Below are 22,470 nucleotides of genomic sequence, written 5' to 3'. Positions count from 1 at the left end.
AGAGGGATGGATCAAATGACCTCTTGATGTCCCTTCCAGCCTTGCTCTTCTATGATTTGGAGGTTATTACATCATCTCTATTTTATTTTAAGACTTCTCCTGTTTCTGCAATTTGCTTTTCATTTGAAGTCATAATCCTCAATTTCTGGCACAATGAGACAACATGGACATTATAACACTAACACAAACATACTAGAAATATTGACAAAAGAAAACTAAGAGGACAAAAAAAAGGCATGTTTTCAACCAGTCATTTTGTAAGAAGTAAAAAAGATACGTAAGAAAAACCGTTTCTAAGGAATTTGTGTTGATATTTGCAGAACCTGCTAAAATACTGTAAAAAAGTGTTTACATATTCTTATTTTTGAGGCAGTGCGAAGGTAAGGATGAGACGTGCTGTATTCTAAGCACCAGGAGATGTGGGCAGAAGAGAACCAGACAAGATGGGCAACATCAAAGCACTGCCCATGTAAATACCTCTCTCTAGGTACCCACTTCTGACTGAACCAGGCGAGAGAGATCACCCCTACCAAACGTTATCTTCTACACAAGATCATCCTCTGACTGCATCACACACCAGAAGAGAACCTGCACCCTCCCGTCCGTCTGCATCCAATTTGAGTTGCTCCTCATACAACTTGTGCCTAGCAAGTCAATTATGATCCTAATTGTCTTGTGTGAAGATCAATAAATTTCAGCAATTCTCCAAACAATTAACACTTTTTTTTGAAGCAACTTTTTTCAACTTCATCAAGGAAGTTTCTTTCTGTGACCCATGGAGACGCATGCAATTAGAGCCATAGCACAACAAAACTCAAGGAATAATAAGAAACAGGAGACAAAAAGTGTCCAACACAGAATTCATTAGACAGCCACAAACTATTCCACCTGTTGCGTTGTACACTGCGTACTTGTAAAACCACAGAGGGGAAAAGAAATAATGCAGATATATCCAAGCAGCTAGGAACGTGAATTTTGATCCCTTTTTATATCCTATTGTTATCCACAACCCAGGAAGCTGTTAATTGGCCTAAGTAATTGGTTTAAATACCCAAGTCCCATTATAAAACATATACTATGAAAATGCTTAGACACTTATCACAACCAAGAAATTCTTAACTAAAGTTCAAAGCTGAAAAGGCACTAGGGACTTGTCTACACTGAAGGAAAAAAAACGCATAATTATACCAATATAGCTAGCTCAGCGTGGAAACTTCCTTCAGTATAAGAGTACCCTTTCCCACTTACACTTACGTGCTTCAGAAGCAGAATAAGATAAACCACGAAAACTCTTATTCTGGTACAAGGGTGTCTCCATAGGGAGTTATATTGGTATAATTATAGCATATAATTATAGCACATAGTTGTACCGTTAAATTTCCTTGTGTAGACAAGCACTAGGTGCCCAGTCCACATACATTTTCTAGCAAAACAAATGGTTATCAAATTCCAATAGAGGCACATAAAATACTTAGCTTTTATTTTTGTTTGATGAACCTTCTTCATTTTAAAGTGATGAATTACTTCAATTAATCTTCCTTGCAAATGCTTTTCTCTCTGCTATCCTATATGGTAATAGATTATTCTTCTGGTGGAGGCATCATAAACTAACACTTTGAGAACGGCTGCGATATCTCCCACACTGATTTAGGCTCTCATCATATAAAGCAAGTGGTGAGAAATCAGGTACAAGGATGGAATAAGGTGCTGTTTACACATTTGACTGTTAGACTCGCACCTTTTATAGTACATCCCCAGCTACTTTAAACAGTCAAGTGCTTCAATAATTTAGTCTCTGTCCTTCTGACAATTTCATTCTCACCTCATTTGCTCTAGAAGTTAAAACATTTCAGTCAACCTTGAGGAAGCCATGCTTCCTCCTCCTCCCCTCATACACACCAGAGGGGGGGAAGTACATCTAAAAACCATGCCACTAGTTGAACTTCAAACTACAAAAGAGAACCATAAAAGATATACATATAAAACTACAAAAGACACTTCAGAATCTTTTGAAAACAAGCAACTTTTCAGAGGATACTGAGCTCAGAAACTCAAGCTTAAGCCAAATAAATTGTCACTGTTTGTGAGAAAGATCCCTTAAAAAGGGAGCAAACAGAAATACCGGTTATGCCAGCCTCCAAAAAGTGGAAAGCACTGTCACCCTGCCACAAAGATGTCAGTGAAATTATTCATAGCAATAATACTTCAGTTTGGGCATTTTAAACACTCTATTAAGAAAGGTTAAGTGACCCTAGACATAACTAAGGATTACGGTAACCATTTTGCAGGGCACGTAGGTAAATCCCTTTTGCAAAATGTGCTTTCTCCACCTTAACAATTTTGTAAAAAATTGCATTGCCAGAAAGAGCTCTTTGCAGGACAGGCATCCCCGTGTTTTATTTTGTCCTTCTGAACAATTTCATCCTTCGGCATTAGATTGGGTTTCATCACATTGGTTTTGGAATACATCCACAGCACCCCAAACATGCCTTGTTTGCTCCCACAGACACCAGCTCCCTTGGTGGCAGAGACCCCTCAACTGGGCTGCCCCTTCCTTCCTCCTCATGCCCAGCACAGCCCCTCAGCCCTGCCAAAATGCTCATCGGGTTTGCTGCCCTGCATGACGCCCTACGGACAGGCCCAGCAGAGCGACCAGCAGGAGGGCTGCCGAGCCGCGGGGAGCACCAGCGCTGGGCGAGGACCACCACCGCAGCTCCTTCCAGAGGTGCCCACTTCACCACAGGCGAAGTGCCAGCAACAGGCGAAGAGTTTTCAGTGGACTGTGAAGCAGCTCTACGTGACAAAACTGCCACCCTATTTCCAAATCGAAAGCTTGCATCTCTGTACGGAAATTGCGTACCTAAGCGTTAAGGTCAACTGATCTGGAAATTCATCCTGATATTTTCAAATCTGCCAGTATGCCTCATGTCTGCAAATGTGCTTGAAAAGAAACACTGACAGTTCTTACATGCAGAAATTCAATGTATCAAAAGAAAAGCAACAGCAGGAAAAACCCTGAATAGGCATTATAAAAAAAGGACAACAAAAAAGAAATGCATCAAGCTTAACAGGAAATGGGTATTAAAACCTTTAGTTCTAACGGGTTAGCCAGGTTAGCCCAGAACTCCAACAGAAGTCTGGAGTCATCTGCCTGTGTGATTTGAAAACACTATAAATAGTGGAAGGAATTAATTTCACCTGCCCTTTGACATCAACACCTGAGCTTATCGGCTTAGGCTTTCTTCAGAGCAAGGGGAAAAACATGTAACTTTAGGAGCATGATTCATTAGAGCTGCATTACATGTCTACTTTAGGATGAGATGATTCACACCAAGAAATGATTATTTCTTTACACCAAAGAGAAGAAAAGCCCACACGGAAAGATCAGGTATAAATGCCTACAATGCATATGGTTAGATGAGTCCCACCCTTGAAATTTAGTATTTCAAAGATATTGAAGGCTTATTTGGCAACTGCACTCAGTGCATTTATTCTGTATAATTATCATCTTCGGGGGGGGGGGGAATCTTTTACTCTCTGCCACAGCTTCTTTCCTTTTTAAAAGGGGAATAACAATGACTCCCTGCTCCAGAGAAACGTTGAGAAATTAAATATCAGTCATTATTTACACAGTAATTTTACACTCAAGGTACAGTCTCAGGATGAGTTTAAGCTGATACAAGCCTGTACCACCACCAAAAGGGGCTGTCTTGCCCTGACTCCCCACCCTCAGCTGAACTCACCACACTCTCCCTTGCCTTACCTCTGTGCTGGAAAGATTGTGCTGCAAGGCAGATCAGCTCAATGATCTGGCTGAAAGCTAAGCATTCACAGGTTTTGTTTGGCAGGATTAGTTTTCAGACAAATCAGTGAGCTGATGCGACTCACCTTATGACACAAGGGAAGCAGCAGGGAGCTGATAAAAGGGTGGGACTGATCTTTTCAGCAGAAGTGAAGTCTTAAGATCAGCTTCAGATGACCATTAGACTCACCCTTTGGTATAAGATCTTCTACCAACATGGAACTCAAAAAAAAGAGTGTCCAAGGAGCATAACAAAAGGCTACAGAAAAATGCAGAGGTAAACAAATTAGGTTTTCAAGTTTTCTTCAGTTTTCCCCAAAGAAATTCTGGCTTGGTATCTACACAAAAGGCACGTGTCCATTTAGTTCAACACATATTTTCCTATACATTTATGTGTTACAACCTTTCTCTTGCTAATTTGCTCTTTGTTTCAGCCCCTGATTCTCAAAAGTCAGGAAGAATAAAAAGCTGCCTTTAGAGGAATACCCACTTGGATCTTCTGATGAATGTCTAAAGAATGAACTCGTTTTTAAAAAAAAAAAAAAAAAGTATTCCCTGCTTATTCCCAAGCACTAATCCAAAAATGACAGACAAAACATGCTACTGAATGCTCAGTATCAGATAAACGTTTGGAAAAAAAACTAAGAATAAAAAAAGTCACGTAAATTGTCTCCTTTGGTCTACGATATAACCCCATTTCTGGAGAAAAAAACCTGCATTTCTACTTATTCCTGGCACCCTGGCTGAGACAACTTGCTCAAGTAAGACAGACAACCATATCCGAGTTCCAGGACTTCAAGAAAGTAAAAATGTCATCAGAAATCGTAATTATTTGAACCTTCTGTTATGCCATGACCAGCTCCAGCCTTTAACAAAAAGCACCTACTTTCTTCCTCCATCTCTTCAAGGAAGACATCAACCCCAAGCAAAGAAAAAATTTGAACTGAATGTTAGAAAGCAGGAGTAGAGAGAAGGAACAAACAGGGTAAGTCAGACTCTGCTTTTTCAAACCTAAAAATAAGTAACTATCACAGGAAATCTGAGACTTTTTTTTTTTTAAGGAACAAGATTGTTGCAAATAAACAGCTAGGTCTTCTTAGAGGCAAAGCAATAGAATTTGGAGACTACCATGCAAGAAGAAATTGGCCTTTGTTCTTCTTTGAATTCCTAAGGTATCTTCCTAGAACAATGGAATCTTAACTAACTTTTTAAACAGGTTTTATTCACCATCTTAACAAGCTACATCCCCCCCAAAGAAAATATGACACAGCGGAACAGCAAACAACCATCATTGGCAGCCTGCTTCTCTCTACACCCCCAATCTTCTAAGGAGAATTAAAAGGAAAAGAAATCTATGAAATGAAATATCAGGTACTATAAAATTTCATAGACTGCATCTAGCACATCACATTCACTACTTAATAGAGACAATTACACGCAAACTGTTTCCTCTCCTCAGTTCCTGTCTTTTCTACACTTTCCACACATACAGCAACACCACACTTCAACTTTCATGCTGACGTCTTTTCAAATATCTTTTGGGCAAATATAGAAAGAGATTTTTTTTTTTTAATTACAGCTGCCATACCAGGTAAAAAGTAAAGGAACTGTGCACATGAACATTTACATTCCAGCTTGGGTTTGTCTCCTTTGTTTGTTTCCCTCTTTTCTCTAAGTCTGCTATTACTTAGAGGATCAGCATTAGAGGAACCTGAAAAAAAAAACCCAGCACCAGCACCCACAGATAACTACTTCTATGATTCCTCCTGTTACACTGCCAAGTCTTGCCACGATTTCGGGGCTTGCTTGTTTGTTTTTTGGTGGCCTTTTTTTTTTTTAAATGCAACTTGACCTCCAGTCACTAGAAGAGCCTACACAGGATGCTGGCTAGCAAAGGCACCTCCCCCGCTGTCCCTCTTTCCCCAAGAACTTTTGTGCACACATTCCTTGGAGGACAGAGAGCAGCAAATGCAAGTCAGAGGGAGGGATGGGTACCAGGGTCACTCAAAAGCTGTTTTCTCCCTGGATATACGGTCACACTACTCACTCCCGCGCAACTGTAAAATGGCAGAAGAAAATAAGGATGGCTTTTCCATCACTCTAATGATTTGTGAAGTGAGAAAGATAGGAATTTGGAGATAACATTTACAGAAGGAAAAAGAAGTATCACAAGACAAAGGAGGAAAAAAAAACAAAAAAAGATGACGACGTTTGGATAAAAGAAAGCAGTATAACTTTGGGAAGGAAAGAAGTGAGACAGAAGCACATAATCCATGAATAAATCTCTCACTCCCTGCAGGAGAAAATGCAGAGGAAAAGCCTTGAGCAACCATATCCCACAACAGAGCTGACACATAATGGTGTTAGCATCTCCAGAAAAAGTAGAGGAACACATCTACCATTCTGCCAACCACACTCTTGCACAGTAACAGCTCGCTCAGGCCCTCTCCGACCCTCCTCCTAATAACAGAGCATGTTATTATTATTATTTAAATGAGCAGTGAAGAACTAAAAGGAGGAATGGGGGGCTATGCGAAGTTTTCCTGGGGCAGGCAATCCCTCTCCACTGCTTGTTCACAAAGTGTTGCATTTGGCAAGTTCCTTGTGAACAACCCAATCCCTAAACGCTACCCCAGTATATGAGACAACCAGCCCATATATCTAAACCTAAAACTTACTGAGGGTCTCAATTCATCCAGAAAATGTTCCGATTGTCACCAGCATTCACACATAAAACTCTCGACAGCTTAGGCTGCGGTAGCCCTCAGATCCCTAGCTAATTCTTGGAAAAATCTATATTTTTAAATGTTGGCAACTACGCCAACACATTGAGCACTTCAAGAAAACTGTTCTAAAACACAAGACAGTTTTCTACAGATGCTGCCCAATCAGCCCCTCCTCTTTAAAGGAAGAGCTCAATTAACTTGGGAACTTTTCTTCTGAATGATTTTAAATGTGTTTTTTTTTTTTTTTTTTTTCATTGTGGTTGGATCTCAGTGAGTGTAATTGCTATTTATATCAAAACATTAAAAGGTCTGGTTATGGGGTTTATTAGAAAAGCAAAATGTGTTTTTAATACTTAAAAAGAACCACAACAAAATACTTTGTAGCACTATTTTCCCCTGTATTTGCATACCACATGCTCAACAACAACAAAAAGAGTATTTTATGAAGTTAAAATCCCAACAGTGTCACTGAAGCAGTAGCTCCTACAGTTTGTTAGCAGGAAAAACAGTTTTGTCCCAGGCTGGGGGCACTATCATGAGTGATACGTGTTAGTGTCGGGATTTAAAAGGAAAAAATACACATTGTAAACCAAAATATAACCTGCAAGACAGACCAGTACAATATCTCTTTATTAGCAGAAAGACAATTTTAAATGTAAAGAAGTGTCACTCAAAGAAAACCGCTAGGAATGCGCCGCCTAACATTGTTTCGAAGATGCGAAGGCAGAGGGTCGCACGGGAGAAAACCTTCTTCGCAAGGCAGCTAAGTGACACGCAGTCAAGAACCACCGTTCGTTCCCCAAACTTGTGGCTTTCCAGCCGCGTCTCCGGCGGCAGCTGGCCCCGGGACGGTGGCAGGCGAGGCACAGCTGCCTGCCCACGCGCCGCCTCCCCGCGCGCCATGTGCATCCCGTTTCCTTGCATCACCTCTGCCCAGGTCAGGGATGAATGGCTGTCAAATTCCCCGAGGAATAAAAACAGGAGAGGGGAAAAAAGAAAAAAAAAAAAAAAAAAAGGAAAAACCCAAACCAAACCCACCAAAAACCAAGCAACAAAAGCCAACCCTTTCTTCCCCAGGCGGCAAGTTCCCATGGAGGGAGCACATGGCTAATCTACATATGTGAAGGTCAGGGCACTCCAGGCGGGGAGGTGAAGAATGGAGCAGCTCACTCACGTACGGGGCCGCCCCGCGCGCCCTGGCCGGCTGCCCGCCAGCCGGGATTGTTGAAAAGCAATAGATAGCTGCTGGCAGCGGCCCGGGGGGAAATATTGTGGTCACGTGACGCCACAGACGCGAACTCGTTTGCTTCATGTGTGAAACTTTTACAGACGCTGCAAATACCGCGTTTGTCATCGGCCCCGCAACCCGGCCCGCTCGCCTCCCCCGGGAAACCTCGGCCGGCGGTCAGCGGTTCTGCAGGCTGGAAACTCCGCCATCAAGCAAAACTTCAGTTCAGAACAAACGACGGAAAACAGAACACAACCAGCTAACCACTACCTACGTATTCCTAGCGCTCCTCATGACCGCGGAATGCAGGGCACCGTGAAGCTACCTGCCCCACAGAAATCCACCTGTCTGTTCACAGGAAGGAAGGACTCTCAAATATAAGTAAAACTGCCAAGTAAAATTATTTTGCTGTTGCTGGTACACAACTAAAGCAGCCTCAAACGTACCTACCTGTATTTTTCCAGAAGTATTTCTTTAAATAGCCTCTATCTACGACCATCTGTAAGTATCTTAAAACAGCAACAGCTCTCAAGAACACAGCTCATTTTTCTTGACTTGGGAATTTCAAGCAACTAAGAAACACTGACTAAAAAAAAAAAAAATCACAAAAGCACAATTATTCCCCATAAATCATGTCTGAAAGTGAGACATCAATACTACCATTTCATATAAACAGAGAATATCCAAAATATTCACAACATAAATTGCTACACAAAAAAATACAGAACTCCATACATTCCACCCAAATCAAAGGCTGCAAATAAACCAGCATATTCCTTTGATGCTGTCAAAACAAACCTCCTTATCTTTATTTTTAACTTTAAAAGAATAAAATTTAAGAACTACAAATCCTGTCCTTGTGCTTTCAAAAGGAATTTTCAGAGTTGATGTTTCAGTATCCTGCTTACAAACAAGTAAGGCTGACAAGCTAACCAAATAACATGATCAACGTTGGGAACACCTAGTCTTAGATCCCATGCAAACAAACACAGAGAGGGAGGTACAGTGCAGACTGGATACCTTCACACATAACAAGTATTTAGACTGCCTATTTATTCTGCATGACGCTAATTAAAACTGCACATCAAACTCAAATAATTAAAGAAGGCAAATATTATCCTTATTTTAACATAGGGAAACTGAGGTATCCAACAGTGAAACCAGCTACCTTTAGATCATGCGGTCTGCAATCCAGAATTCCTGCACCAATCCTCTACTAATACCATTTTCCTGAAGTCACATAATTTACTTACCATGCCTGAATTCACTGCTTGTGTAAAGAAGGCACTATTCCACTTCAATCAATCTGTGAATTAAGCCATGTCCACACTGGGAGCGGCACACAGGACTACAATTATGTTTTAAAACAGGATCTCTCCTTTTGGGATTTTCTGAACCAATTTTCTTTCTTTACTCAAACAAACAAAAACCAACCATGCTCAAACTCCAAGTCCTTCGGTGAAAGCCAGCAGTACCAGGGATTGTGCCACAGCAAGACAGCCCTCTCTTCCCTGCATAACACAGATCACCCTGCGCTTTTAAAACGTGACCAAAAGCTGTTGTGGAACTGCCTACTTTGTGCAAAACTCAGCAAGTTACCTCTATCGCAACAGCCCTACCTGTAAACCCCTCCGGAGAGGCTACTTAGAAAGGCTGCTGTTTTACCAGTGCAGCTACATTACTACCCCAATGATAAGCTAAATACAAAGGGGTTTGCCACAACAGCTATTTGTCAAGGAGGCAATTAATTCCCTGAACCTAACTATGTAGCTACAACAACAGAACTTCACAGTGGACCTGGCCACACGGTCTTTAGAGGGCAAATAAATTGATTCAGTAACTTGGCAGAATCAAAACCATTTTGTAACCAACACAGGTAAAAAATGACTAACATCCAACAGAAACCACTGCTACAGAGGATTAAGTAGAGGAGTAAGTAGATACCTAAAATAAATTCTAAACAAAGCTCTCAAGGAAAAAAAAATCCTGAGTGTAACAGTTTAGAGTAGAAGCTTACCAGACCCTATTAGTAACACAACTAACACTACCCCCTTAAAAAAAAAAAAAAAAAAAAAAACACACGGCAAGTTATACATTTACGTTTTCCCCATTTTCTTATTAGTTTTTTACAAACATGCTAAAGAAAAGAAGTAACAAAAAAAAAAAAAGTACATCTAATTTCCTAAAAAATAAAAAAAAAAGGCAGAAAAAAGATTAGCAGAAAATTCCTTCCCCAGCCCCCACAATGGTCACAAAGAGACTGATGGTAGTGGCAGGGGGAGATCAGTGACAGAGCCCCACAGATGGAAGTGTCAGAGGGCCTATCACTCAGATGGATGTCTTCATAAACAATTATCAGATCACAAACCTAAATTCAGCATCTTTTCAACTCTCAGAAGGCTACAAAGCAGGAGGGAAGATAGGGCATAGCAGTGAATTCTTAAATGCAGAACACCATTTGGCAGTTGGGCAAGCTCAGGTGCAAAAGATTAACTAACTAATAGTCATTGACATTGGAGAAAGGAAACTAATAAAAAGATTACATATTTCTACACATACTCAGTCCTTCTAACATAGTTACTAAACCCACCATGACTCAAATGCAAGAAGTAATATGCAAGTAGATCAAACACTGACAACTCTGTACTGACAGCAATTCCTTACACACACTGCAGAACCATCACACTCGGTTTTACATCCACAAATTGGCCACTACCCATTCAGAAATTCATCAGCCTCACAACTTGGTTTGGTACTTTATAAGGAAATTAACATTTCCACTATACATGGAATGTAAACCACAATACATCAACACCCTTTCAAATCATACCTGCTGAAAACTTTTACACAGATTTCACATTGGTTTTAATAAACATCAATGAAACATTTTGATAACAGCATCAGGATAATGATCTTAGGTTACACAATTTTCTCAATAGTTGCAGGTGCCTTCAGATGAAGTAAGCTACCTATACAGGGAATACAAAGTTTGCTAAAAGGTACTTTATATTTGCAGTAAGAACAATTCCCATATGACGAGCAATCTTTAAACAAGACACAATAATTGTGATTTCTGCATCACATTTGTTCACTTTAAAAATGAAGACAATTTATCTGCCAGATAAAACAACCGGACTCGGTGGTAAGGAAGCCTGTGCATGCACCCCCGCACCCCCCAGCACATACTTGTGCTCTGTACATCATATACATCAGAAGGCAAGTTCTGCAACACCAGCTAAGCTCCTGGGCACTTGTTCAACTCAATTTTCCTCAGAGTTTAATTTCTGTGAGAAACCTAGTGACTTTATATAGATGACATTGAGTACATAATCATGATAAAGCAGTGCAAGGAATACTTGAATTTTAGATGACGGTGCCTTTAGTTTAAGGTGACTATATTGACACAGCAGACAAATCCCTCGTTTCACTCAGTCATTTGTCTTCTCAGTTGTCTGAACAGATGCCTGTAAAGCTTAAATTCTCCCAGAACAGAATGTGTTCACAGCAAGACTGGATTTATTCAAAAGCTAAAGGCTATGGCACCGAGACCCTATTTATTTCTAAGAGACCGCCATTTTCAGTTGTGCCAAGGTGTGCCTGCCTGAAGGACGGTGTATGTTATCTGCCTCAGTTTCCCCACCCTGTACAACAGGAAGAATTGTCTCTTACTCCAGTGCAAGGCACACTAGAAAGACAGTGTCAGGATCAAACGTACTTGGAACGTCGTTACTGAGAAAATAAAGTTAGTTAAAAGTAATCCTGTACAAATTAGCCATCTACTATCCCCAAAATGCATCGTTCACAAATTGCATAGGATCTTGGGATACACTCATCCCTGAGGATTCCTCGACTGCAGTGGAACACCACCCCGGATGCGTTTGGCCCTTTGGGAGCTGACATGTTCCTGGTGGATCACTGGATGCCACACTCTCAGAACTGGAAGTACAACAACAGAAATCCTCCGGTCCACCTGCAACACAAACACTGCAGCACTGTGCCAGCACATCAGCACTTGTGCGTAAAATTGAGCATGAATGGGTACGATGGGGTGACAGAAAAATTCAAAAGGCAGCCTTATGATCTGAATGGCAAAACATACATCAGATGTACAGAAACCTTTCAGGTTTACTAAAAAATAATATTTAAATTTATTAACGGGTAAGGCTTCTTTAAAATAAATTTTACTCTAGTATGACTGGCTCCACAAGATTTTCATGATTTACACTTACTTGCTTCTCTCAGTGCCAAGCAATACAAAAATAACACTGCTTAGTACCACTTTTCTATTACTAGTTTTCAAAACAAATTTGAAAACCACTAAGGTATACTTTTAATTTAAATTTAATTAAAGTCCTCATTCAATCCTACCAAAACATGTATTTAGCACTATGTAAATAGCCCCAAAATTGAAAGAAAAAAGTTTTTTTCCCAAGTACCTTAATAATCACAATTCTAAAATATATTCTAGCAAGTTAGCCTACCACAAACACATACTACTGAAATTCTGCAGCCTTGAGCATGCATACACAGCGAGTGTGGCAATGCTACTTTACATATCCACAGAGAATCTTCAAAGCCTCCTGATAAATGGCACGTTTTGAAAAAGTACTGAAATGTAACTAGTTAGGACACAGGTACAATCTTAAGGACATAAGGATAAATAAATGACTGCCATTCCCACGTTAACAATGAGAATTTCAAAATACCTACGATAAAATATTTGAGGTGCAAAAGTAAGAAAGACCTATCAGTAGCTATTGAAACTTGTTTTCATTGCATGAATTTCATCTAGTTTTAGCTACGATACTATTTCAGAATGAAACAGCATCACCTAATAGACCGTGCTTAGTAATTTCAAAAATTTTATGTTACGTATGTAACTGGAAAATTTAGCAACGGATTAAATGCCTTAGTTTTCATCCCCACAGATTCAAATCAGAATGCCCAAAAAGACAGTAATTGACTGCTTAGCTGTAGAATTCTTACACGATGGAGGCAGTAATACAGTAGACAGGTTTGCATCTCTCTTTATTGTATCTCATACACAGGGTCCTGCTGTTCAACATGTAGGGCATAAGCACTACTACAGAAACCAATAACTGAACCCAAACCACAAAGTGTCAAATATACAGTCATAATATATATATAGATGCTACTAACTGAGAACATTGCTATTTGCTACTTCAAAATAGAAGCTATGTGAATACTAAACTGTTTATTCGAAAATGCACAGGGAAAAATATATTTTATTCTCCCACTGAGACATCAAGAATCTATTCACCACACTAACAGCTGTTTAATGGCCTTCAGGCACAGGACACGATTCTGCAGCCCTGGCTTAGCCAGAACTCCCAATACAGGCAATCTATTTGGCATAAAAAGAGCTGCAGAATCAGGCATATTCTGAGCTTCTCCGCTGCAGAACAAACGACTGGTACACAAACTCAGAGCAGCTTGACAGATTTTTCCCTAATAACTTGCTATATACCTTATGCTATACAGGTATTCCTGAAAAGACCCAGGTTCTCTCTTTCTGTGTAGGTGTATGTAAATCTTACACATGTGCACAAAGGAGAAAGATGTATATAAAGCACACGCACGGGGGCCAGCTAATGTGTTAAGCTACTGCAGTGCAAATCAGAAGCGAAGAATAAAAGGAGCCTCAGGACTCTAAATATCTGTACACTGCCAAGGAATTAATCAATAATCAAAATAACTGAATGACAAGGTACTGCACTAGCATCACACAACTCCTCCACAATCAAATCAATGTATCTGCATGAGCAATATCCATCTGCTTTGAAAACGTGTGTTTCTTCAGAAACAAGAGGCCTCTTTTTCAAGCTTACATCTCGTCTCACGATTGGGTAAGGCGATTAAATGAAATGGAAGCAAAATTTTCTTAAATAATTTAATAGGCCGGACAAACACAGACGTCAGTTCAGAGTGGGATGCCACAGTTATGCATATTACAAAAATTACCCATGCTGAGACAAGAATTTCCTGAACAAGTATCTCCGATGTTGCAGCCTACTGACAGTCCTTTTTCTCTGTTCGCAGCACAATAGTTTCTTACAGGCTAAGGGGCCAATCATCATCTGCTTTGCAAAGACACATGACAAGTGAGTATATTCTAATGTGTGTATACACATATAGAGAGCATACACAGAGAAGATTATTAAAAAAAATAGAGATGCCTTCTGTTCGAATGCTGGACTGAATATTCCATTTTTCTCTTTCAAAAAGCAAGCAACTTCTCTGCTTAATGACGTAACGTACCTGGAGATCGACACGTGGGAATTAAAAAACAATGTACAAAAATAATTGTGTTCTGTCAGCTAATGGTAAGTATTTATTTTTTATTTGAGACAACCTATTGCATACATTAAAAAATACTGATTTAAAATCTAAGAAAATTTCTTATCTCCATCACTTACTGGTTAGATGGAAAAATCATAATATAAAAGAACACTGATAACCTGCCTTTATGACAATTATTTTGAAGAAAAAATAATATTTAAAAAAAAAATCAAGGAAATTGTGCCCTTGCCAGACTATTCTTTCTAAGCTGCATCCTAATTCTTACAGTACAGAAAAAAAAAGAAATCAGAGAGAGGACGTAAACCCGTAAATATAAGGAAGTATTTCTAAGGGTCATACTGAGGACATAATGAATTTACTCTCACTCCTCCAATAAAAATAAAATACTTTAAACAATTTCTGCCGTGAAGAAATAGCACTCTGAAGTAACATGTACTATGTCTACCTGACGACAATTTTCCTAGCTTTTAAAGCCACAAATTCTGAACTACCTGTGTTTAAAAGCAAGCAGACAATGCAAATATTTTTAAATTAATTATGAAAGGTTACGCATATGAGGCCTCATTACCTTCTGGCTTCCAGTGACCCTTTTATCAGTGCAAATTAAAAAAGGTAAAAATTAACACTCGCAAAAAAAAAAAAAAAAAAAAACCAACCTTATTTCCCTGGAAGAAATAGAAAGGAAACGGAGTAAGAACTAAAAATGTGTCAGGAGTAGTCTATTGGAGGTAGACAAACACACACACAGCCACCCCATCCAGGGTTTCTATTATTATTTTTTCAGGACTAAAACACCGTTCACAATATTAAGCGATGTTTTCTCCAGGTTCTGTTCATTACTTTATGGAAAGTTCCAGCTGTTTGAGGACCCCAAAAGCATACACCTGCATTTGTTCCTGTCAGTCCTCGTTGTTAAAAGCTATTAAAAGATTTAACAGTTCTTAATAGAAAGATCTTGTTGAAGGGAAGAGAAACCCATAAAATTCTAATGCACTACTCCATTTAACACAATTCACTTTCCTACTGAGAATTCAAGCCTAATCTCACACTTGTGTAGAAAAATAATGAGATCAACAACTCCCGATGCTTCTTGAAGTATTCTAGCCACAATTCAAAGGCAAAAGCACATTTTCCCCCGAATATCTGGAGTCGTCGCAGAGATGAAACAAATGCAGCCTCTGACAGAACGGCTCCTTTTTCCCTTCTTTGTACAACACACGGCGTTTTCTCACCTACGGCAGCTACAGCCAAACAAGTTTTTTTTTAAGAGGCATGCATAGGTTAGGTATCAAGCTAACAGAAACGCAATGAAATTAGTATATGGACTAATTCTTTTTTTTTTTTTTTACAAAAATTTAATCCCTTGCGTAATATCCATAAGCTGCAACATTACAAAATGTTTTTAGAGGCACGAGCGCAACTTGAAATCCCGAATCCTCGTCCAAACACTGTTATTACAAGATAGTCCCCTACCGCCTCCAATTAGCACAGAATTAAAAAAAAAAAAATCTAAAAATAAATAAATAAATCAATAAATAAATCGATCGATCGATGCCCAGCAAGACCACGCCGTGGAACAAAACCGACGGGGTGCGGTGGGAAGGGGGGGAGATGCCCCGGCTTTTCCCCGGGCCGGTGGCCGGCAGGGCCGGTGGCCGGCAGGGCGGGCGGCGATGCGGAGGCCGCGGGCCCGCGCCTCTCGCCCCCCGGCCCCGCCGGCGCGACTGGCGGCGGTTATTTGCGGCGGGGCTCCCTGTGACTGCGCCGCTCAGCACTTCTATTTACATCAGCGGCGCGAGGTGCCCAATGGCGAGCGGGGAGCCAATCAGATGGCAGATTAGATGTCAACTCGGAGGCAGCTGTCTGGAGACGGTTGCAGCCAGTTTACCTCCACAATTCAAATTCCGAACCTGGCGGAGGAGACCCGGCCGCTCCTCGCCACCGGCCGTCCCGGCGGGGACCGGCCCGCCGGCTCCCCGCACCGCCACCGCTCCGCACCGCCGCGCCCGCCCCGGAAAGGCGCTGCGCCACGGCCCGCCGCCCCGCGATTATCGCGCCTATCTATCTATCTATCTATCGATCGATCATCGATCGATCGGCGGAGTTACCGGGCAGGGGGGTGCGGGCGCGGGTGGCGGCCCGCCCGGTGCCCGCGCCCCTTTACTGACGCCGAGGACTTGTCGTTCTCTCTCTCTCTCTCTTTTTTTTTTTTTTTTTTCGGTTCCCCCCCCCGGTTCGGATTTCCGCGTGTGTTTGGGGAGAGAGAAACGTAGCTACGCGCGCGCGCGCGTGCCGGTGGGCAAGTCCCCGTCAGGTCACGGGGCCGAGGCGCCCCACGCGCCCCGGCCCGCGCCGCCCGGGCTACGGCGCGGGCCCAGGCGCGCACCCGCACCGGCAGACACGCACACACGCGCGCTCTTCCCACAGAAAAAAGGAGCCCGGCCGCGTGCCGCGGGTCTCACTGCGGTAACTCCACCAGTCACCAAACTAATTTGCTAAGAGCGTGCCACGGCGCGACTCGTTCTGTTCAAACAAATAACAGGTTAAAAAGAGAGGGGGGAAAAAAAAAAAAAAAGGAAAAAGAGGCCCCGTGGAGGATAATGGAGGTTACCCCCCGGGAGCCCCCCGGGCCCCACACTCCGGTTACAAAATCCGCCCCCCCCGCCCCCGTCCCGGGCTCCCCGTCCTCCGGGCCCTGCGCCTCGCCGCCGCTGTCTCAAAGTGGACGGAAAAAAATTATTAATCGGGTTGGAGAGGAACCTCGTTTCGGCAGCGAAAGCCGCGCTCCGGTGCCTCCAGCCCCGCCGGGGCCGCGCATTGTGCGCTGCTCGCCCCTGCTACGGGGGCAGCGGGGAGCAGAACTGGCCCGGAGGAGGGGTGGGGGGGGGAACGAGAGAGAGAAAGAGGGAAAAAAAGAGGGGGCTGGGAGGGAGGAAAAAAGTGAATTACGAAGAAACTCAGACCCCGGCACGAGTGGCACGGAGGCGGGGAGCCGTCCCCACCGAGCGCGGGGGTTACCTGGGTCCTGCTGATGGCCTGCCCGGTGTTCCCGGGGCTCATCGCCGGGTGATTCCTTTGTTGCGCCGCTGCCCAGGCCGGGTTCGCCGCTCCGTACTGGGCGCCCATGTCCTTGCCCATGCCCATGCCCGCCGCTGCCTGCTGGCTTCCCGGGGCGGCCGCCGCTGCCTGGGGCTGGGGCTGCGGCGGCGGCGGGGCGCTGGGGCTGCTGTAGTCGGGGTAGCTGCTGCCGTAGCTCCGCATCATGGGGCTGGGGGACGTGAGCAGCTGGTTCAAGGTAGGGGTGGCCCCGGACGGGTGCTGGTTCTGCCCGGAGAACCGCGCGAAGCCGCCGGCCGCCGCCGCCGCGCCGGCAGCAGCCTTGCCGAGGCCGGCCCCGCCGCCGGGGCCCATCATCATGCCGCCGCCCGGCTGCCGCGGGGAGCTCAGCACCCCGTAGCCCGCCGCGGAGCCCCCGTAGCCGCCGCCGCCTGCCCCGGCGGCCGCCGCCGCCGCCGCCGCCACGGCTCCCGCGCCGCCGCCGCCCGCGCCGCCGCCGCCGCCGCCGCCGGGGCCGCGGCCGTAGCCCGGGTAGTGGTTGTACTGGCTGTTGGGGTAACCTTCGTGGGAGTTTTGCAGGGGGTCCATGCTGTTGGGGGCCGCCGTGGGGTGCATTATCCCCATCCCGGGGCTTTGTTGTCCGCCATGTTGATCAAAGCAAGGCCCGGCGCGGCTCGCCGTAGCGCTGCTGGCAGGGGCAGGGGCAGCGTTGCCATAATAGCTATTGAACTCCGAGACACCCACCGCGGAGGGGCCGCCGCCGCCTCCCCCGCTCCCGCCGCCGCCGCCGCCGCCGAGGCCGCCGCCGCCGCTCCCAGCGCTCGGGGGCGGCTGCTGGGGCTGCTGCTGTCCGCCCAGGGGTCCCAAGCCGGGGTGGTCGTAGCGGCCGCCGATGGGCTCGCCCATCTTGCCGGGCATCTCCTCCTCGTCGGCGCCTTTATTCAGCATTTGCTGCGGCTGCTGGGGGGGCTCGGCCTGAGCGCCCAAAACACTGTCTTTTCCTCCATGTTGCTGCTGCTCCATGTCTGCACTGGGCTGAGCAGCGCCGCCACCGCCACCGCCGTTGTTGTTGCTGCCGCTGCCGCCGCCGCCGCCGCCGCCGCCGAGGCTGCTGTTGTTATTCTGCACGGGATGGTGCTGAGGCGGCGGCTGCTGCGGCGGCGGCGGCGGGAATTGATTTAGCTGCTGCTGTAGTGCATGGTGGTGGTGGTGCGGGTGGTGGGCATGGTGGTGGTGGGCATGGTGATGCGGGTGGTGGGCATGGTGGTGGTGGGGCGGCGCGGCGGGGTGATCGCCTCCGACGCTCTTCAGCTTGTGGTTGGGGAGCAGCCCCGTCTCCATGGCCGAGCCCGGGTTGGAGGAGGAGGAGGAGGAGGAGGAAGAAGACGAAGAAGATGAAGATAACGCCGAGGAGCTTCCACCTTCCTTCAGAGCCGGCTCCGAGGAGGAGCCGCCGCCGCCGCTGGCGTTGTTGTTGTTGTTACCGGCGGCAGCGGCGGGAGCCGCGTTATTGGCCATGTTCAGCGGCTCGCCGTGGTGGCGGAGGCGATGGCGATCTACATTATTCACGCTGCTGCCGCTGCTGCTGCCGCCGGCCGGGCCCCCCTCTCCGACCCCCAGCGCGGGGCCCGGCCCGGGAGCCCCCGCGGCGGCGGCGGCGGCGGCGGCCCCCCCCGGGCCCCGCTCCGGGCCCCGCTCCGGGCCCAGGCCGCCCGGCAGGCTCGGGGCTTTGCCCTTGCTGTTGTTCGCACCCGCCGGAGCCGCTGCGACTTGCGCGGCCATGATCATCGCAACATTGCGAGTTCGGAGAAATTGGTACTGAGAACAGTAAATACCAAAAAAAAAAAAAAAGAAAAAATTGAAAAATGAAAAAAATCAACCCCTACCCTCAAAAAAGGGGGGCGAGCAGGGGTGGGGGGAGGGAGAGGAGAGGGGCAGAAAGAGAAGCGGCCGGGGAAGGGACTTGACTGAGCCAAGAGTATCCCCTGCGGACCGCTCCGCACGCACCAAATTACAGAAATTTCCCTCCCCGAGTCTGTGATTGAGATCAGAAATGGTAAGAACGCCTTACGGTCCGTGCCCGTTCCTGCTCTGTGATTTCATGTTGAAAGTTTTTTGTTCAGGTTTAAATGAAACTTTTTTTTTTTTTTTTTTTTTTTTTTCTTTCCCCCTTTCCTCCCTAACCCGGATATGGGTAAACACACGCCTGGCGGAGCCGCGCTGGCCCAGCATGGCATGAGCGAGCGCGGCAGCCAGCGCCGGCAGCCATCGCCCCCTCCGCCCCGATCGCTCCCGCGCACTCGCAAAACGCGGACTGGACTCCGCGCGGCGCCGGCTCCCGCTCCCCGCCGCCTCCCGCTCCCCGCCGCCGGCGGCAGGGCGGCGGGCTGGGGGGGCGCGGCCCCCGCCGCTGCCCCGGCTGCTACGCGGCTGCCGCCCGTGTGCGCGGCGCGGGGCCGCCCGCGGGCTCGGCGGAGGAGGCAGCCGGACGCCGAGCTCGGGCCGGCGGCGGGGGCTGCTGCGAGGCGAAGGGGCGAGGCGGGCCCCGCCGGGCGCCCCGGGCCGCGGGCGGGCGGCGAGGGGGCAGCCGCCCCGGCGGTGCCCGCCGCCAGATGCGCTGGAGCAGAGGGGTCGGGCGAACTTCGGGGAGCGCAGGCGGCCCCGCAGCCCCGTGCCCGAGAGGCGCCTCGCCGTAGTCCGAGGGCAGGGAAACGGTCGCTGGGTCACGGGAAAAGACGACGACCTCCTCCCCCCCCCCCCCCCCCGAAGATTTATATTGTGTGTGCAGACGGTTATAAAATTTAACCTAAAATTCTGCAGCGGTAGCATCTTTGCAGTTGTCCACATTGCCCAGCTGTCTCCAAGCTCTAACGGTCATTTGCGCTGATGATGCTTTTATATATCGGGCTGTTTTCAATATGTTCTGCCTACTTATTTGCCGATCAACAGGAGTTGATCAAGGAGAGCGAGACATTTTCGGTCTCGTTATTGTTTCCCCAAACAATATAATTTCCAGTACGCACAAGACACTCGTGAAAACGTAGTAACACGAAAACCAAAATATGCAACCCGAGTAACTCTTGCTCCAAATGGAAAGCTGCTGCTGCTGACCTACATTTTTGAACCATCTTTCAGAATGGTTTGAAGGGTTTTTTATAACTATCTTAATACAGATGATACCCTAGTATAAGAAAAGGTAATAGTCACATACTACATTCAACTAATGAAAGCATTTGGGAGATCAAATACTTGGCTATGAATACAGCAAACTGGGATATTAGCGAACGTTTTCAATACAGTAAGGGTCTAAACCAGGCTGTTTTAAATGAATATGTTTATGTGCTATGTTCAAGGTAAGCACGTTTTCCAATTTCCAGATGGATAAATGGGAGGTTCAATAATAACGGTAGGGAAAAACGCAGCATATCAAGAAAGAAGCTTCACGCTATAATGTTGAATTACATGCAAAGATTATTGATAGATGTATGAACAGTGTGATTCCAGTGTCTATTAATTTTAGTTCTGTCTGAAAAGACAGAAATATTCTGATTTCCATTATGGAGTTAGTTTTGAAAAGTCTCGGTGCTTGTCAAGTACGTCTTGCTAATACTTCTGTTAAAATTGTATTTTTCTCTTTCTTTTCTTTTCTTCTTTTTTTTTTAGTACTCTTTGCAAGTGCAAAAATGTTATATGGCTAGCTGAAAAACATAGAGCCGGAAAAAAAATGGTGAGTAATTCTAGTGGGGGGAATCAGGTGCATACCCAAGGGTCATTACAGTCTGTAACAACAACAAATTGCAATTCTATGCAAACTGCTAGAAAGGGGTATATCATCTTTGTAGGAGAGAGAATAACAGAACTGTAAGATGAATTCATGCCAAATCATTCATCAGCTTTTGCCAAGAGAATACTACATCTTTGTTAGTGAGCCTTTTTGACATTTTCTCCTGGATTTTCTTCTTTTCTATATTCAAATGCACGCTAATTATACACATTAAACCACATAAGTTGATTTTTTGAAGTCTTTCATATGCAAATATAAATATAGATGTCTACTTGTGTGTATTTATTTACATGTGTACTCTAAAATAAAATATAAAATCAATTACACATTTATACTTTAAGACATCTATATTCAAGCAAAAATATATATATTGAAAATCTGATGAGATGTAGTGATAGCGCCGCGGCTGCAGATCGCAATACTTCCTGACGTGCTCCGCAACTCTTTCTGATCAGGAAAATAACCCACAAAGTTTAACGCAGATTTACTTTGAAATGTTTTCCCTGGGAGAAAAAAAAAAGGATGAGGCTTTAAACTGAAGAGTTTATACTACGAACTCCTTTTCCTCCCATTTGTTTCAGCAACTCGGCTACAAGATTGGAACTAGGAGGCTATAAAATAGAGGCCCTCAGCACAATGAAATCAGTCTGCTATAAAAGGCAACACATGCCAGTTTTTCCTCCCCAATGGCAGATGCCACACCCTAAAGCAGACAGAAGGCACTGCAGTCTGTGCAAGGGAAGCACAACACAAAGCAACAACGATGGTTCAATTTTTTAGATCGCAAACGATGTTGAAATTCCTTTTGCCATCTTTGCTCAGATGATGAGTGGTAGTGTTTGTTAAATTCAAATGCTCCTTTCCAAAAGCTCTCATTGTATGCATGAATTATGAATTTATTATAATATAATGTAAAAAAGCTCTAATTGCCATGCATATTATCTACTGCAAAATGATTGCATTGATATTTGATATTGCAAGTGCGCAGTTTCAACTTTAGTTCCATTTTCATTGTTTCAATTTAATTATTTTCTATAAACCAATGTTGTCCAAGCATAGTTTCTTTCTCTTGATTTTTTTCTGATAAATTATAAACTCTGGTGCTCTGGGATCCGTTTCCAGGATAAACAACATCATTTTCTAAACTTGCTGTTGGTAATTTGTTTCTTCCATTGGCCACGACATCCGTACAGAGCCCCTAGGCCGTCCGTCTGTAGCTCGACCCCATGAAGTGAGGCGCCTTTCCCAGCAGTACGGCAGCCATCCTTCCGTTTGGTCAGAGCAGTAGCTTTTAAATCGTACAAAGAGTAACGCTAAAGAGAGATACAGAAAACAAACCAATATTGTAATAGCTCTGAGGTGTTATTTTAGAGGTATCGGGAGAAACAGCGTTATCTTTAATTTTTTTGGTGAAAATCCAGTCAGAGGTTCAAGAGCCTGTTGCATCTGACCTGCCTACCCACAAGAGTCTGAAAAATCCCTGTGTACGAAAAAAACCCTTTTGTCGGGTTCTTGTTGCGCTTTACGTTTAAATCCGCTGCGCTGTTCGATG

The 22,470-nt window shown here is 45.0% G+C and overlaps 1 protein-coding gene across 8 annotated transcripts in view; it reads right to left on the bottom strand.

Moving 5' to 3' along the window:
• Positions 1-18,922, bottom strand: part of ARID1B (AT-rich interaction domain 1B) — a gene marked incomplete at its 5' end in the record, with an annotated part of 336,354 nt that extends 317,432 nt beyond the window's left edge. For all 8 annotated transcript variants that reach the window (XM_082307126.1, XM_082307119.1, XM_082307122.1 and 5 more), the window contains one exon: positions 17,096-18,922. In XM_082307126.1, the coding sequence (XP_082163252.1) occupies positions 17,096-18,922 (1,827 nt within the window). The remainder of the gene's footprint in view (positions 1-17,095) is intronic.
• Positions 18,923-22,470: the final 3,548 nt, after the last annotated feature.

Source organism: Platalea leucorodia (assembly GCF_965183815.1).
Source record: "Platalea leucorodia genome assembly, chromosome: 3".
NCBI classification, from domain to species: domain Eukaryota; kingdom Metazoa; phylum Chordata; class Aves; order Pelecaniformes; family Threskiornithidae; genus Platalea; species Platalea leucorodia.
This window is presented reverse-complemented; position numbering and strand designations above follow the sequence as displayed.